The 17890-nt window shown below is 39.7% G+C and overlaps 1 protein-coding gene across 2 annotated transcripts in view; it reads right to left on the bottom strand.

The window, feature by feature from the left end:
• wasf3b (WASP family member 3b) overlaps window positions 1–17890 on the bottom strand; it is a 114469-nt gene that overhangs the window by 82970 nt on the left and 13609 nt on the right. The window contains exons 2-3 of one of the 2 annotated variants that reach the window (XM_060826751.1): window positions 3342–3403; window positions 2871–3031 (exon numbers count right to left, since the gene is read on the bottom strand). In XM_060826751.1, coding sequence (XP_060682734.1) covers window positions 2871–3003 — 133 coding nt within the window. In that variant the 5' untranslated portion in view covers window positions 3004–3031; window positions 3342–3403. The remainder of the gene's footprint in view (window positions 1–2870; window positions 3032–3341; window positions 3404–17890) is intronic. The other variant, XM_060826752.1, reaches the window with a different exon arrangement.

Raw genomic sequence — 17890 nt, 5'->3', positions numbered from 1 at the left:
GACAAAACTGTCATATCCACCAAACTGCTTCAGTTATAAAACACGTTAGTAATACAAAACATATGCTGTACATCATGTACCAAGATACTCTGATCATGCATCATTTACAAAATAAAATCTTACAAAAACAGTTGCGAGAGTTCACGTCAGAGTTTTGACAACAGGACTGTAAACAATGTTTTAAATATATAGCTTTCGCAAAGTGGCCTGGACTTTGCAGGATTAATAATGACAAAGCTGTCAGCACCCACTATTACTGTTCCTGTATATGAACTGACAACTTTTGATGTCTGCATATGTTCAGTTAAACATAGAAATCTCTAAGTTACTGACAGTGATATCCTATTCCTCCACAGGGTATACTGGTTTCATTTGTGAAGGCTGAAACAATGAAGGATCACTGATCTATTGTCAACATCATTCATATATACACTACTGCTGTTGTAAGGATCAGTGAATAAAATGTTACATCTTTTTATAGGACCATAACACATACATTTTCCTGACTTTTTCCCAATAACTTTGATTCCCTTACAGATTAAAAACCTGTCTATCTCAGCTTTGAATGTACTTAATGTCCCAGCCTCAACAGCCTACTGTGGTAAAGAACTCCAAGATTCACAAAATGTCAAAGAAATGCAGATGCTGAAAATCAGACAAAAAAAAAGTTTCTGGGAAAACTCAACAAATCTGGCAACATCTGTGGAGAGAAAGCCCCAACTATTTAATATATTGGACATGGATAAGTTAGGTGAATGGGCCAAAAGTTAGCAACTGAAATTTAATGCGGCTAAATTTGAGATTATCCATTTTTGATGAAGGAATAGAAAGACAACTGATTATCTAAATAGAGGGAAGCGTCAGAGTATTTGGCTGCAGAGAGATCTGGGTGTCCTTGGGCATGAAGTGCAGAAAATCAGTTTCAGCTGCAATAAGGAAGGCAAATAGAATTTTGGCATTTATTGTTCGAGGAATAGAGTATAAATGTAAGGAACTGTTGCTGCAACTGTATAATGCAAAAGTGAGACCACACCTGGAGTACTTAGTACAATTTTGGCCCTCTTACTTGAGGAGGGATGTAGTTACATTGATGGCAATTCAGAGGAGATTCACTAGATTGATTCCAGAGATAACAGGTTTGTCTTATGAAGAAAAATTGAGCAGTTTAGGCCTATACTCTCTGAAATTTAGAAATCTGAGAGGAGATCTAAATGAGGTATACTAGATGCTAAAGGTAATTGATAAAGTAGACATAATGTGAGGCAATCTAAACTGAGAGTTGTAGTTTTAGGATAAAAAGTAGCATATTTAAAACAAAGATAAGGACAAATTCTGTCAAAGGGTTATGAATCCGTAGAATGCGTTACCCCAGACCATGGTGGATACTGAACAAATTTATTTAGTAATGGGTTGAAGGGTTATGAAGAGTAGGGCAGAAAAGTCAAAATAAGTCCAAGATGATATCAGCTATGATCATATTAAATGTGGAGTAGGCTCAATAGCTGAATTGTCTATTCTCGCTCGTACTTCTTATGTTCTTATGTAATGGGGTTAAAGGCCAATAGGTCCCTTGGACTTGGTGATTTGAGTCTTAGGATTTTCTACAAATTTGCTACTGATATAGTAGATGCATTAATAATAATCTTCAAAGAATCCTTATCTTCCGGAAAAGTCCCAGAGGGTTGGAAAATTGCCAATGTAATGGCTTTATTCAAATAGGGAGAGAGACAAAAAGAGACAACTACAGGCCAATTAGTTTGAAAATCAATCTTTGGGAAAATGTTAAAGTCTGCTAAAAGGACATAATAACAGAGCATTTAGAACCACAATATTATCAAGCATAGTCAGCATGACTTGATAAAAAAGAAATCATGGTTGAACCTTTTTTTTCAGTTCTTGAAGAAGTTGCAAGCAGGGTAGATAAAGGGGAACCAGTCTATCAGGTAATAGAGTAAAAAGTGAGGTCTGCAGATGCTGGAGATCAGAGCTGAAAATGTGTCGTTGGTTAAAGCACAGCAGGTCAGGCAGCATCCAAGGAACAGGGAATTCGACGTTTCGGGCAAAAGCCCTTCATCAGGAATGAGGAAAATGTGTTCAGCAGGCTAAGATAAAAGATAGGGAGGAGGGACTTGAGGGAGGGGCGATGGAGATGTGATAGGTGGAAGGAGGTCAAGGTGAGGGTGATAGGCTGGAGTGGGGTGGGGGCGGAGAGGTCAGGAAGAAAATTGCAGGTTAGGAAGGCGGTGCTAGGCAAATACAATGTTGGACTTTATTTCAAAGGAAATGTAGGGGAAAAAAAGGGGGGTGTTTCTAAAACTGAGATGTGGGTCAGACCAAAGCTGGAACACTGAGCAGTTCTGGGCCCTTAAGTGAAGCAAAGATTTTGGTATTGGAGGTAGTCGAGAGAAAGTTCACAAAGTGATTCCCAAGTATGGAGGGACTTTCTTACATGGAGAGATGGAGTAGATTGGGCTTGAAGTCACAGGAGTGTAGAAAAACAAGAGGACACCTTGCTGAAACATTGAAGATTCTAATGAGCTTGGCAGAGGCTGCTTTCACATGAGGGACAGTTTAGGACCAGAGGCACAATCTCAGCATAAGAAGATATCATTTAAAACAGTGACGAGGAGTATTTTTTTCACTGGGTCATGAAGTATATTTAAGGCTTTGATGAACAGTTCATTAACAGAATCAAGGATTAGGGACAGTGTACGTGCTTAAGAAGTTTGAAGAAAACGCAAAAGTTAGTAGCATAATAGGAAGGAAAATTTGCATAAGAATGCTTATGAGATAACATGCAGATACCAGATAATTTTCATCATTTAGATTTTAAAATTTAATAAACTCTGAAAGGATATATCTACACTTACTGAGACTACTGAGTTGACGAATGATGGCTGCTAGAGTATTGTTTGTGACACATTCCAGTTCATTGCTAATTCCGTCAGGTAAAGCACCATGACAAAGATGCCTGGGTTCAATGTTCCTCTTTACTAATGGCATATTTCCTTGTAGGATACAGAGTTACCTGCTAAAAACAACATGCAATATTTAACAAGAGGACAAGGCAGCAAACTTAATTCCATTTAATTTAATTATAAACTTTATCGCTGCACATTAGCTGGACAAAATCACATACCTAAAAGACAAAGCTGCTAAATTTTACAGCATATCATGATGAATCTGATAAGCAATACATTTTGAGAATTAAATGGCACTTATTTTAATATCATTAAAGAGAGATTTACCATTGAAAGCAAACATATGAAGTAAGAGACATATCTTTTCAAGTACAAATGGCTGTCAGATTAAAGTATTATGGAAAGGAGAGAAATGCTGACCTGCTAATCCTGTTCTCACTGTTGCGACTGATCATACCTAGTCATAGCTGAAAGAAGCCTGCCTGGAAAATGGAAACATCTGTTGATTAACAGTTTGACAAATAAATTGATCATTTTAAATAAGCAGGAATAAATTCATAATTAGAATAGCCACCATACTGACTTGCATAACAACAAATCACTACATTTCAAACAATTAGCACTTTGAAACACTGACAAATGTGATAATAAGGCATTACACAAATTTAAATTATTTTTATATTCACACAGTGCTCACTGTAGGACTAGATTAATCAGTTGTATACAAGTTGTGCTTTCATATCTAGGAGTGGTCTTAATTTAAAGACCTCATGATTAACAGCTAATACAACATTTATAGGTGGCTTGTATAATATTTATAAAACATATTCCTTAAACAAGACTTTTGACCTAAACAAATCAGCTCATTAATATGTAACTTTATGAGTAAGACTAGTTGATAATTTTGGTAAATGGCAAGACTTTTTATCTTTTATCTTAGTACATTCCAACCAGATCCTACAGCATGCACAATCATGCATTTATTCAAAAATCCAAAAAGTGGACCCTATCACTATTATACTTCGAAAATTTTCTATTTCTTTTTCCTGCTACTCTTCCACTTATTGTGAAATCATGTGACTTTTATTCTGCAATTTTTTCGAGCTGTCCTATCATATACTTCCAAACATTTTCCATCCAATGTCTAAAGTTCAACCAGATGTTTTGCAATTTATGGCCTATTAGGCTCACCAAGCTCAGCTTTAAAACCAATATACTCTCCATTACTGAGAGTTACTACTTCCAGCTCTGTACCATAAGAGCATAAAATACAAATGTAGGCCACTCAGCTCACTAAGTCTGCCCAGCTATCATGGCTGATCTGATACCCCTCAACACCACTTTCGTAGGCTTTCCCCTCAACTCTGGGACTCCCAGACTGTTTAAAAGTCTGTCTCTCTCAGTCTTGAATACACTTATCAACCCAACCTCAACAGCACTCTGTACTAAAGAATTCCACAGATGCAGTACCCTCAAAGAAATTGCTCATCATGCCTTAAAATGTGTGACCCTTTATTTGGAGGTTATATCTTCTAGTCCTAGATTCTCACACTAGGTAGACCTCTTTCTGCATCTACCCAGTCAAGTCTCCTAAGAATATTTTATGTTTCAAAAAGGTTTTCTCTCATTCTTCTAAAGTAGTACAGGCCCAACATACTCAACTTCTCCTCATAAGACAGTCCTACCATATCCAGTATCAACCTAGTGAACCAACTCTGGACTGTCTCCAATTGACCAAGTATTTTTCTTTAGATAAGGGCCCAAAACTGTTCACAGTATTTCAGCAGTAGTCTAACTAATGCCTTGTATAGCTTTAGTAAAACATGCAGACTTTCATATTTCACTCCCTTTGAAATAAAGGCCAACATTCCATGGATTTCTCTTATACCCACTGAACTTGCTGGGCTTTTGTGATTTATGCACTGGACTCCAGAATCTCTGTTCTGTACTTCCTGCAACCTTTTTTTTATGTAAATGATATTCAGCTCCTCCATTTTTCCTGCATATCTACATTTTTCTACGTTACATTCCAATGTCCACTCGCCTAAACTGTTCATGTCCCTCTGCAGACTCTGTCATCCTCACCACTTGCCTTCCTTCCTATTTTTGGAATATTCACAAAATTGACTGCGTACCATCATTTTTCTCATCTTAGTCATTGTAACATTACCAACATATGAAACTGAGAGTCAAGAAAATGCAGCTGATCCACCAAGCCTGTCGTACAGTTATGATGCTAGGTACGTATCAATTGGCAGCATTTTTGGTTTTGAGACTGATTACGTTGTTCTCATCCGTCTCTCAGACTTGAGCACAAAAATATCGAATAACATGGGGTGATGATGCCATATTACGAATGAGAAGGAGGATCCAATGTACCAATGGTTCATCAACCGTTTCTTCTAATGATTTGGTTAATAACATATAATCAGAAAGCTCAATTAATTGAGATTTTCAACTCACAAAATATAGCACTGAATATTCAGTTGAAGGACGCTTTTTGGCAAAAACAAGAAAAATATTTTGGAAAATTTAATCACCCATCATGGAGCTCAAGCAATGACCTGTGATTAAGAGTTCCATGATGAATTCTTTAAGCTATGCAGGTATGTCCTACAGGATCTATTGTACAGGATCTTAACATGGCATCTAGTTTAAGGAAGCAGTACTCAAAATCTTAGTGAGGCTGAGATCCCCGCAGAGATTGGGATTGGGATGAGTTATGAACAAATTATGTTCCTCATTCATCTTGGTTATTTGCTCCAGTGACATTCATGCAGATCACACATATTTCAAAAGTCCCAAAATGGTTGTACAAGTGCTGATGGCCAGTGTAAGGCAAGTGGGCACGTTCTGAATGCAGAAATTATAGTGTGTAGTGATTGCAACAAGGTCAGCCTCAGAATAGGAATTCGCTGATCAGGGATGTTGATATGGTCAAATTGGGAGCCCTGGCTGACAGATAAAATGAAGAATGTCAGGCTTACTGACAATCTGTGATCTGGCTCTGAGGGAGTTGGAGCAGCGTCAAAGACTTATTAGATACCGGCCTCTGTGGAGTTATTTCAGTGGCAACAACAGTAAAGCACATTGCTGAAGAAATTCACTCAACAGTTGTCTTTTGAGTTGGGATAAGGATTTCTGGCGTTATGATCTTATTTGGAAGGCTTGACTTGTTTGACCCTGCCACGAAGACTGGGCCCAGTATGTAGAATGAAAGTGGTGGGTTTTTTTCAGAAAAATGACATTGAGGAAGATGAAAAGCAACAAGTAATTCTCCAGACAGCTTGTTGACCCACAGCTCTTTCGGTTGTTAGGATCCTAACTTTCCCTAAGGCACCAGGTACTACAACCTTTCAAGAGTTGACAGATTTAGTTAAGGAATATCACAACCCTAAGCCTGATTCTGAGGCATTGTAATTTTTACTCGCTAATTCAAGAACCAGGGGTATCCCATGTCAGAATTTTTGACGAGGTTAAGATGACTGGCAGAGGCATGTGACTTTGATTTAACCCTTAATGAGATGCTGAAAGACCATTTGGTATGTGGGATTAATGATGTAACTACATAAAAGCACCTACCAGCTGAATTCCAACTGGACTTCAAACACATATTACAACTGGTTTTATCATTGGAAAAGGGAGCAAGTGAGGCATATGAATTGCAGTGTATCCCATGGAAAGTGGATACCGTCGCCAGTCCGACTGAGCTTGGGGAACACCACTTGAATAACGGCAATTGCACTGCCTCACTCATGACATACCCCGAACACAGGGGCTCTAGGTTAGCCCACAGCAAAAGCCCAAAACAAAGCCAATCCTCGGCCAAATGGTTACAATTTTCTTCAGGTTCTGGGCCAGCAAGTAATTGTGGTGCTGATATGCAGACTGGAGAGAGTAAAGGAGTCCTACTTGATCTAAATTGGGTAAGAGAACTCCTAGGCAGATATCCAGGAGAGTGTACACCCTGGAAAATGCAACATCTCGTTTGGAACAGTTAAATTGCTTCGAATATCCAAATCAGAACCAATTAAAATAACATCCGGTTAAGTGTTCATCCAGTTCTAATGGAGATTGATAGGGGAATCTTTACAGATTAAGGGTACAATTTTTGTTCTGGTCGCTTATGAGAAGCAGATGATTCAGTTATCACTGATTGCAGTAAAAGGCTCAGGCCCAAGTTTTATGGGACAAAATTAGTTGAGAAAGAGTCGCCTAAATTTGCTCAACATTGTTTGATTAGAAAATGGCTTCCTGGGTGAAGTCCTAATTAAATGTCTGAAGTCTGTCAGGAAAGTTTAGGGACTATCAAAGGAGCCAAGGTCATCTTACAACCATACAGCTTTAACATGGAGTTCACTAGCTTCCAAATCGCCCAACCTCCCACCCAACCTCATCCCAGGCCATGTCCTTCCTCTCTACCCCTCCCCCTTAACCTGACCCAACCCATTCATCTTCCTTCTCGCCTATTTGCTCCACCCCTCCCATTGACCAGTCACAGCTATCTTCCTACATCCACCTATCACCATCCCATCCACCTTTCCCCCAGCCTGAACCACCCCCCCCCATTTATCTCATTGTCCCCTTACCCTCCCCTAGTCCTGATGAAAGGTTCTAACCTGAAACGTTGATTCTCCTCCTTCTCTGCTACTTGACCTGCTATGCTTTTTCCAGTAAAAAATGAGGTCTGCAGATGCTGGAGATCACAGCTGCAAATGTGTTGCTGGTCAAAGCACAGCAGGCCAGGCAGCATCTCAGGAATAGAGAATTCGACGTTTCGAGCATAAGCCCTTCATCAGGAAGCTCAATTTTCTATCCAGCTGGAAGTGGAAAAATACTTACCAACAGGTGACCCCTCCCTGGGTTTTGTTGAAGACAAATCAGACCACTGGAAGAACCTCCTAGCTCAAAGACTAGATTAGATTAGATTACTTTAGATTAGATTAGATTACTTACAGTGTGGAAACAGGCCCTTTGGCCCAACAAGTCCACACCGACCCGCCGAAGCGCCACCCACCCATACCCCTACATTTACCCCTTACTTAACACTACGGGCAATTTAGCATGGCCAATTCACCTGACCCGCACATCTTTGTGAATGTGGGAGGAAACCGGAGCACCCGGACGAAACCCACGCAGACACGGGGAGAACGTGCAAACTCCACACAGTCAGTCACCTGAGGCGGGAATTGAACCCAGGTCCCTGGCGCTGTGAGGCAGCAGTGCTAACCACTGTGCCACCGTGCCACCGACTAATTCTTATACTGAGGAAAATCAAAACAAATTCTTGAAAGCTGCATCACACAATCATTTTCCATAACATACAAGAGAACTCAAATAGAAATAAAAGTAGATTAAGGGTCTCCCTTTAAAATTTTTGGGCCAAAAGAATAAGTGGCTCTGAAATATGTCAGTTGCCAGTACTGCTTGCTTTGACTAATGAGTTACATACAGTAATCCTTTGAGTTAATAACTCAACTTTTTTTTTAAAATAAAAGTTACTGGTTTCAGACCAACATCCTTCTATTCCCTTCAGATAATGTAAAGGAATACAAGGGATCACAAGGGCCTCACATACGTTATGCATATACAATCAAAAGGATCAAGTAGCACTGTGATAGTATTCCTACCTCGGACTCAGAAGGCCCAGTTTCAAGTCCCACATGCTCCAGAGATGTGGCATAACATACCTGAACAGGTTAACTAGAAATACCTACCATAGATCAAAATAAAAGGTTTGAATAATGCTCCAATTTACTTGATTACTGTTGCATTTGCTGATGCTAACTGTTGCTGTTATACTCATTTGGGATTAACTTGGAGTCAGGGTAGCATTACTCAAACAAGCCCTTTCTATAAACTTTCAGGCCCACAACAGTAAACATCAAGGCAGCAAATAAGAAATGTAAACACAGATATAACTCAGCTAGTTGGGTTTAGATTCCAAAAGACCTAGAGCATCTCGCAGTCAGCACAATGAATTTGCAAGTCCCCTGCAGTAAAATTAATTCAGTAAAAACTCTAAAGCAACCTAATATTCATTTTAATTTTGAGAGTTCTTCAGAAATTATTTAAGGTTTTATGCCACTCAATTTATAATCTACTCGCAACTCCAGAAGCCTATATGGAAGAATTGGAAATACTGTACCTATACAATCAGATTACGTACAGAAAATAAAACTGGAACACCTCAAAAAGCAAGCTGCTTTCTTAAAAGCATGGAAATTGATTTCTATGAAAGGAGTTAACCTTTAAGTCATTTGAACATGCAAGACAAGTGTTTATTTGCTGTTAGGCATGGATGATAACAGGTCACAACAACAGGAAGCCAACTGGAATTTTCAACTGTAAAAATAATCAGCCTGTTAAAAACATTTAAAAATAAATTACTACAGTTTAAAACTAGCATTTATTCTAAATTGCTAGTATTAAATGTAATTGTTTGTTTACAGTTTTAGTCTTCAAGATTTACTAAGATGAATGGTGTAGGAGTATTAATTTTAGTTAATTTGCTATCCCTTATATCAAGATTTTTATTTCTTGAGCAGCAAGCTGCAAACTGATTCTTAGTTGCATCCAATGCAGTGTTTCTTTAAAACAAAAAAGGCTTAAAATATATGATTACAATGCTTCTCATTTATTTTGCATCAAATATGAAGAAACCTTCCCAAATGCTCTGAATCCCTATAGCTAACTTCAAAAACACAGATTTTGTTATGATGGTGGAATTGCAACTTACCATTTGGAATCCTTAAATTTACATTCTTGTATCTTTTTGAAATCAACTACTACCAAGTAGCAAACAAGGTATGGCTCCTTTGCACAATATAAAGGAAATTAAGTTTTATGTTTTAAATAGATTGAGCCCTGTACACATGACAGTTAACAGTTGCCAACAGACCACCCTTAACAAAAGATAAGACTTTCCTCGGACATACAATAGAAAAACACAGTGCAAATTTTCCATCTGGCTTTTTTCCAGAGCTCAACCAACTTATGATTTTTGTGTTGGTTAGCAGTCCTATCTAAAAGAGATGAGTATTTCACAAATCGGGGTACAGCAACTACAATTTTGAGATTAACAAGGGATATCAGGGCTGAACAATTGCCACTTCCTCTACAAAATCATAATAAAGCATTCAAGGCCAAATCTGAAATTAGGTGCTATAAATATAAAAGATACCTGTACTACATCTTAATTTCTTGCACCAGCTTTCATGTTATCCAATCACATGATCCCAGTATGGTTGGCAACTTGGCAAGCAATCCAAATGTTGATTTATTCAAGTTCAATTATAATTTCAAATCATAGTGTTACAAATGTACCTGATCAGTACAAAACTCTATCATATTACAAAGAGATTTGCAGTACTGTCAGACCTCCACAAGCAACATTGTTGAAATGGGGGCAAGTTAATCTAACTTAACACTTTTATAGTGTCTATTCAACCATATTATCGTATTAAACATCTATTTTTCTGAACCATCAGCAGTAAATACCATCAACTCTTCCAGCCTTTCTATTGACAGTAGTCAGGTTGCTTCAACAGATTAAAAGGCAGCTTTTCTATTTTCCAACAACTACATCTGCTTGAACTTAAAGATTAAGTTTAAGCCAGTTCTGGGTGTCAGTTTAGTCTGCATTTGCTCCTTAACTTCATCACTGAAATTCACTCTTCCGTTAATATCAGAGTGGACAAGCAATCAAGGGTCATGTTGAAATAAATTAAGATCACAACACCATGCTTCAATTTGCAGCACTCTTCATGTCACTGTGATAGAAACAATGCAAGACGGTTCAACACATTTGAGATGCCAATACAGGATCAAATAAACACTGGAATGTGAACTACATCAGGATTTCATAAAATGTATTGAAAATAGAGTTTTGTTAATACACATTAAAATGCTGTTTAGCAGATAAATAACTGATCATTTAATGGTAAAAACAAACTGCTGGAGAAATTCAGTAGGTCTGAAAATATCTGGAAAAAAAACAAAGTTAATGTTTCGAGTCTGATATGACTTCTTCAGAACAGAACTATTTTTTGGAATGCTATTCAAGTGAAGAATGATGTATTTATTCAACTTCACATCCCATTTCCTGGTTTCCCATTATTATTTCCCCAGCCTCATTCTCTGCGGAGAGTATGTTCATTTTTGCCTCTTCCTTTTTATATACTTAAAGAAGCTCTTGTTTCTGTTTTGATATTGTTAGATTACGTATATCAGAAAAGTTGAAGATTTTCTGAGTGTGACTGCGCTAATTTCCTGAAACAATTGTTTTAGATCCAACAAAGGAACTAGCCATAGTAAAATTCAACAAAGGTCATGAGCCATATTTGATTAACATGAACATTAATCTATCAATGATAACATCATCAATTTCAGAGAACCAGAATTGGACTTTTAAAAAATGGTAGATAAGAACCAAAACCAGGGTTTGTACCCCATTCCAAGTACTCCCAATTTTCTCTAAACTCTCTAAAATCACCCAATTAACTCATTAAACAAATTACAAATACTACTCTCTAGGGATGGTGTCAAGATAATAAAAAGGAAATAGAAGGTAGAGAAATAATGGAGGGAACTAAATCAAGTGAAAATACACTCTCTATCTCATACTCACAACTCCACCCCGCACCCCCCCCCCCAATTAAATAGGAATCTGTGGTGCCCAGCTCTCAGATTTCGGCACTTTTGGTGGTTTATTTGAACGAAATCACCCATTTCACAAAGTTAACAACTAATGAATTACCAAAAGGAAAAGGTTGGGGAAAGAGGGAAAGGTTAAATCAAAATAGAATTGAAAGGGGAGGGTTCCCAGCTCTTGTGACAATCAACATTTTCCATGGTGGTATTAGAACTTATGTCCCCTAGAACATTACCTGGTGTTCTGGATTACTAGCCTGGTGACATTACCACTCAGCATCCAAATCAATAGTCTGTTCCCTATCCTTTGGTCTCTTCCGCCGCAAGTACTAAACTCTTCTCTTTGTTAAACTCTCCTTTAATAAGGTGCCTCACAGGAGGCTGCTGAGTAAGGCGAGGGCCCGTGGTGTTAGAGGTGAGCTGCTGGCATGGATTGAGGATTGGCTGTCTGACAGAAGGCAGGGAGTTGGGATAAAAGGTTCTTTTTTGGAATGGCAGCTGGTGACAAGCGGTGTCCCGCAGAGTTCAGTGTTGGGGCTGCAGCTGTTCACTTTGTATATTAGTGATCTGGGTGAAGGGACTGGAGGCATTCTGGTGAATTCGCTGATGATAAGAAGTTAGGCAGACAGGTTGTAGTTCTGAGGAGGTAGGGAGGCTGCAGAAAGATTTAGACAGTTTAGGAAAGTGGTCTAGGAAATGGCCAATGAAATTCAATGTGAGCAAATATGAGGTCTTGCACTTTGGAAAAAATTATACACGCATAGACTATTTTCTCAATGGTGAGAAAATTCAAAACCAAAGTACAAAGGGATCTGGGAGTGCTAGTCCAGGATTCTCTAAAGATTAACTTGCAGGTTGAGTCCATGGTTAAGAAAACGAATATAATATTGCCTGTTATCTCAAGAGAGTTGGAATGTAAAAGCAGCAATGTGCTACTGAGACTTTATAAAGATCTAGTTAGGCCCATTTAGAATACTGTGTCCAGTTTTGGGCCCCACACCTCAGGAAGGACATATTGGCACTGGAGCATGTCCAGCGGAGACTCACACAGATGATCCTTGAAATAGTAGGCCTAACATACGATTAATGGCTGACTATCCTGGGATTGTATTCATTAGAGTTTAAAGGTTGAGAGGAGATCTCACAGAAACTTACAAAATAATGTATGACTTAGAAAGGGTGGATGCTGATAATTTGTTTCTGTCAGGTGGGGACACTAAAACCAGTGGGCACAGCCTTAGAATTAGAGGGGTCAATTTAAAATAGAACGAGGAGACATTTCTTCAGCCAGAGATTGGTGGGCCTGTCGAATTCATTGCCACACAGTGCAGTGGAGGCCGGGACATTAAATGTCTTCAAGGCAGAGATAGATAAATTCTTAATCTCGCAAGGAATTAAGGGCTATGGGGAGAGTGCAGGTAAAAGGCATTGAAATGCCCAGCCATGATTGAATGATAGACTGGACTCACTGGGCCGAACGGTCTTACTTTCACTTTTATGTCTAATGGTCTTATGGTGTTCTCCTCCTTGAAACCTTACGACGTTTAGCCTCAACTGCTTTCTGTGGCAAGGTCTTAGTTACAGATCTCAGATCTATTTAGTCTATTCCGTATCCTGAGACTGTGATCACTGGTTCTAGGCTCGCAAGCCAGGGGAAGAATCTTTCCTGCATCTGGTCTATTTAACCCTGTTAGAATTTTATACGCTTCAAATCTGACACCTTCATTCTTCTCAACTCTAGTGAACACAGGTCCTGTCAAACTAATCTTTCCGGCAGTCTTCCCATCACTGGTATCAGCCTGGTGAACTTTTCGTTACACTCCTTCTATGGCAAATATACCCTCTCAGGTAGCATGATCAAAATTACATGCAGTACTTGGTCTTACCTGCCTAACTACTGTAAGACATACCAGCTTCTGAACTCAAGACCATAAGATACAGGAGCAGAATTAGGCTATTTGGCTCATTGAGTCTGGTCTGCCATTTCATCACAACTGATAGGTTTCTCAACTCCATTCTTCTGCCTTCTCCCTGTAAACCTTGATCCCATACTAATCAAGAACCTATCTCTGTCTTAAATACACTCAATGATTTGCCCCCCACAGCCCTGCTTTTACTGGAAATGATCATTGGTAGTTGAGGTGCAATTGACACTTTGATTTGATATGACATCTACCTCACTTAACGTTACAATATTCACCACTATGCATTATCTATATTGCAAATAATTTAAGAAATACATCAACAGATAAATAAAATGTTAAAATACCAATCCACTGAACTAACTAAAAAAAAAGTTATCGACAAAACGAAAAAGGAAAGACCATAAGGTCATAAGAAATATCAAGAGTAGTAGGCCATTCAGACCTTCAATTCTGCTATACTATTCAGTAGGATCATAGTTGATTTGACATTGCTCACTCCCAATTTCCTGTCCTTACCCCACAACTAAGGAACCCCAAAAGGGATCCCAACTGATTCTGGACAAGTCCCTGAATGTGTAACTATTCGTAAGTATATAGTAATTAAAGCAGTAACAATAGCTGAAGAACTATGAAAGGAGACCTGTGAAGAAGATAACACATTTGAAGAGACCACACCTGGACCTATGAATAACATTTTGAATCTAATGTTTGAAAATGATAATTTTTCTTAAAAACCAGTATCGCGACAAAACCAGCTACATCAACCCACAATATCTCTTTCTCTCAATGGGTTTACAACAAGGCTCACCTATGAAGAAACTCATCACAAATAAGGCATTGCACTGGCGTTTGAACAACTCTGCAATTAAAATTAAATGGAGCCCCACTTTCATCATCATTTAGTGGGTTAGAGCTTCTTAGCAATTGAAAAGAAGCCACCAACTCAACTGAAAGCAAATTGATGCTACATAAAAATGAAAGCCCCACTGGAATGCACAGAAGAACTGGAGGATAATTGGGAAAGGATGGATTCAATGGCCTAATTCTGCTCCTATTTCTTATCATCCTATTGTCTTATGATGTTTACCATAATTCTACCTCCATGGTCACCAAAATAGAGAGTTTAAAATTACTTCCACTGTTCCCATTATTGAAATCAAAATTTTAAACTGACAAGAAAGAAAAGCCCACCTCAACGTTCTCATATAAAGGAAAAGGAATAATACAGGAAGAGAAGGATTGCCCAAAATCTTAATGGGCATTCAAAAAGAAGAAAAATACTGCAGATGCTGGAAATTTGGAATAAAAATAGGAAATGCTAAAGTCTAACAGGTCTAGCAACATTTGTGGAACGAGAAACAGAGATAATGTTGAGCCCAATGGCCAATACTCTCGCTGTCAGGAATGCGTTTGCAGTCATGAATTGATGGAAGTTAATGACAGCAGCAATGATCATTTCTGTGGAACCCTCAATGCACACTTATGCTTTTTATCTTCAGAAAACCAATTTAAAACTTGCTTTTATGGGGCCTCTTTGCAGCCATCACTAGTGAAGTGGAACTGTAGATGTAATGTATTTAGATTTTCAGGATGCATTTGATAATATGCTACATTAATAGTTATTGTACAACATTGGAGTTCATAGTATTGGAGACAACCAATTATGTACTGAAGATTGGTGAGCACATAGAAGGCAAAGCAGAGAAAAATGGATAATTTTCTGGTTCAAAAGATGCAACTATTTGAATGACATATGTCAGTCCTCAGGACCTCAATTATTTACTATCTACATTTGAAATAACTTTAAGGAACAGGAGATTCGACGTTTCGGGAATCCCTCATTCCTGAAGAAGGGCTTATGCCCGAAACGTCGAATCTCCTGTTCCATGGATGCTGCCTGACCTGCTGCGCTTTTCCAGCAACATATTTTCAGCTCTGATCTCCAGCATCTACAGTCCTCACTTTCTCCTTGAAATAACTCTACAAAGGCAGGTACCTTGTCACTAAGTCACCCTTTATAGTAAATGACACTGACCCAGCTACCTCAGAGACAGCTCGAAGAGAATGAACAGAACCCAGACACTCCTGTTTACGCCTGTCAGCCAGGACTCACTGATTAGACCAGGTTAACAACCCCAATCAGGGAAGTAATATTCTATGAGGTCCACCTTGCTGACTTTGTTCCAATCACTACATCCCTCTCCCTCCAAGTCCTGCAACATCGACCCATTGGCTGCATGTACCGGCCCATGACCCACCTCTTGTGCCTGGAGTGTATCGGAAGAAATTAATCTTCAGGCAATAATGGATTTGAGGCCACATTTGCTGTATCCATTTCATCCTCAGGAGTTTTTTCGATACTAGGTGGAGAGGGAGAACCTATAGGTCCTGACAACCTTGCTGGATGTTCTGAGGAGCCAGGTACATTTTGCTCCTGCCCCATTTGAGAGTTGCAGCCATCAGGACTTCCTCAGGTATGTGCACGGTGTGTGTGAACTAATGTGACCTCGCATTGACCGTGCCTCTTACTGACGCAGAACCACTCTGTGGTTTTGACACCAAACTTCGTCCCCTGAAATAAACTAGCTCTCTTAGAGGAGCCTTGTGTCTAGCAGTGGTGATCCTGATGCTGTTTCGCAACCCATCCCCCAGGTCCAGGAAGATCAGGCTAGCAACTCTGCTGAAACTGTCTTTGTAGTTGTGGGAGAGGTGATCCTATAATCAAACAGGAATCGGGACAGTTTGGTATCAAGTGAAGCTGTATGTTGCTTCTTTAAGCCTGCCTTCAAGGTTTGGACTACTCTTTCTGCCTGACCATTGGACAATGGGAGGATATGAAGCTGTCTTTATATGCCAAATGCTATTCAACTTGAGGGTATACTTGAAATCCATACTTTAAATAATGGTCCATGCATTGCTAAAGATGCTCACAGCTTTTCAATTGTCATCCCAATGTCTGACAAAATGAACTCTATACACAGCTGACCACTTTGAATGGGCCACATTGAGCCAATGAAAGGACTGGCATTGAGGAAGTGTTATCTAATCCAGGCTTCACCCAGCCATTGCATGAATGCGGAGGAGCTGCTGGCAGTAATTTTGTCCTTGTTGGCACACTGGGCACTGTCCAACCAACGCAGCTATGTCAGCATCCAGTCTGGCTGCCAGACATAACTTCTCACCAACAACTTCATTTTGGATACCTCTGGATGACCCTAGTGCAGTTCCATCAGTATCTGATTAGATTAGGTTAGGTTAGATTAGATTGCCTACAGTGTGGAAACAGGCCCTTCGGCCCAACCAGTCCACACCGACCATCTGAAGAGTAACCCACCCAGACCCATCTCCCTCTGACTAATGCACGTAGCACTGTCGACAATTTAGCATGGCCAATTCACATGACCTGCACACCTTTGAATTGCGGGAGGAAACCGGAGCACCCAGAGGAAACCCACGCAGACACGGGGAGAATGTGCAAACTCCACACAATCGTTCAAGGCTGGAATCGAACCTGGGACCCTGGTGTTGTGATGCAGCAGTGCTAACCACTGAGCCACCATACCACCCTCTGATAGCAACCTGTGTTTAGGAAAATCAGTCTTGCTCCCTATTATAATATGCCATCCTCTATGGTGATCTTGTCTCGCTGGGTCCAGAAAGGTTTCAATCCTGGCTGTGATGGCCCTTTCGCTCCCCCCCAGCACCACCAGCTGTTTTAGTTTTGCAAGGACAGGATCTGTGTGTCCACAATCTGATATTGTTAGCAGTGACCAAAAGGGTGTCTGGAAAGTTTAAAACCAGAACAGACATCAAGCAGTGGCACCACTGGTGGTTTTCCCACCAGTGGGAGGCAGTTCGAAACATCCGCATTTGTCACTTGGCTTCCAGTTCATAACTGTATGCACTCGGACTAACAGCCCACCACTGAATTTGACCTGAAGCTATGGACAGCATGGCACTGTCCTCTTTAAGTAGCCCTAGTAAGAAGTTGCGGTCCATTACTATTAAAAATTCACATCAATAAAAAGGTATTAGTGAAATTTCTCACACCAAGACAACCACAAAACCTTCCTTCTCTGTCTAGGCGTATTTTCGTTCGGCATTAGCCAAAATCCAGGAAGCATGAATTCTCAAGCGTTTCTCTCCCATGGGCTACCGGTGAGCCAGCACTACTCTGATACTGTACAGGGAGGCATCACATCTCAGCACCACATCTCGCTTGGGATCAAAGTGTACCAACACTTTAGCTGCTTCTTTTCTCCCCTAAAGGCTATTTCTCAGCAACAAGACCATTTCCAAATCTGATCCTTTTTCAATAGCAGACATAAGGGTGCCAGGATGGAGGCCATGTATGCTTTTTGTCATTTATATAAATGATTAGGGTGCGAGCAT

The sequence above is a fragment of the Hemiscyllium ocellatum genome, chromosome 6, assembly GCF_020745735.1.
Source record: "Hemiscyllium ocellatum isolate sHemOce1 chromosome 6, sHemOce1.pat.X.cur, whole genome shotgun sequence".
NCBI lineage: Eukaryota > Metazoa > Chordata > Chondrichthyes > Orectolobiformes > Hemiscylliidae > Hemiscyllium > Hemiscyllium ocellatum.
The sequence above is the reverse complement of the archived record's forward strand: the minus strand, read 5'-3'. Positions and strand labels throughout refer to the sequence as shown.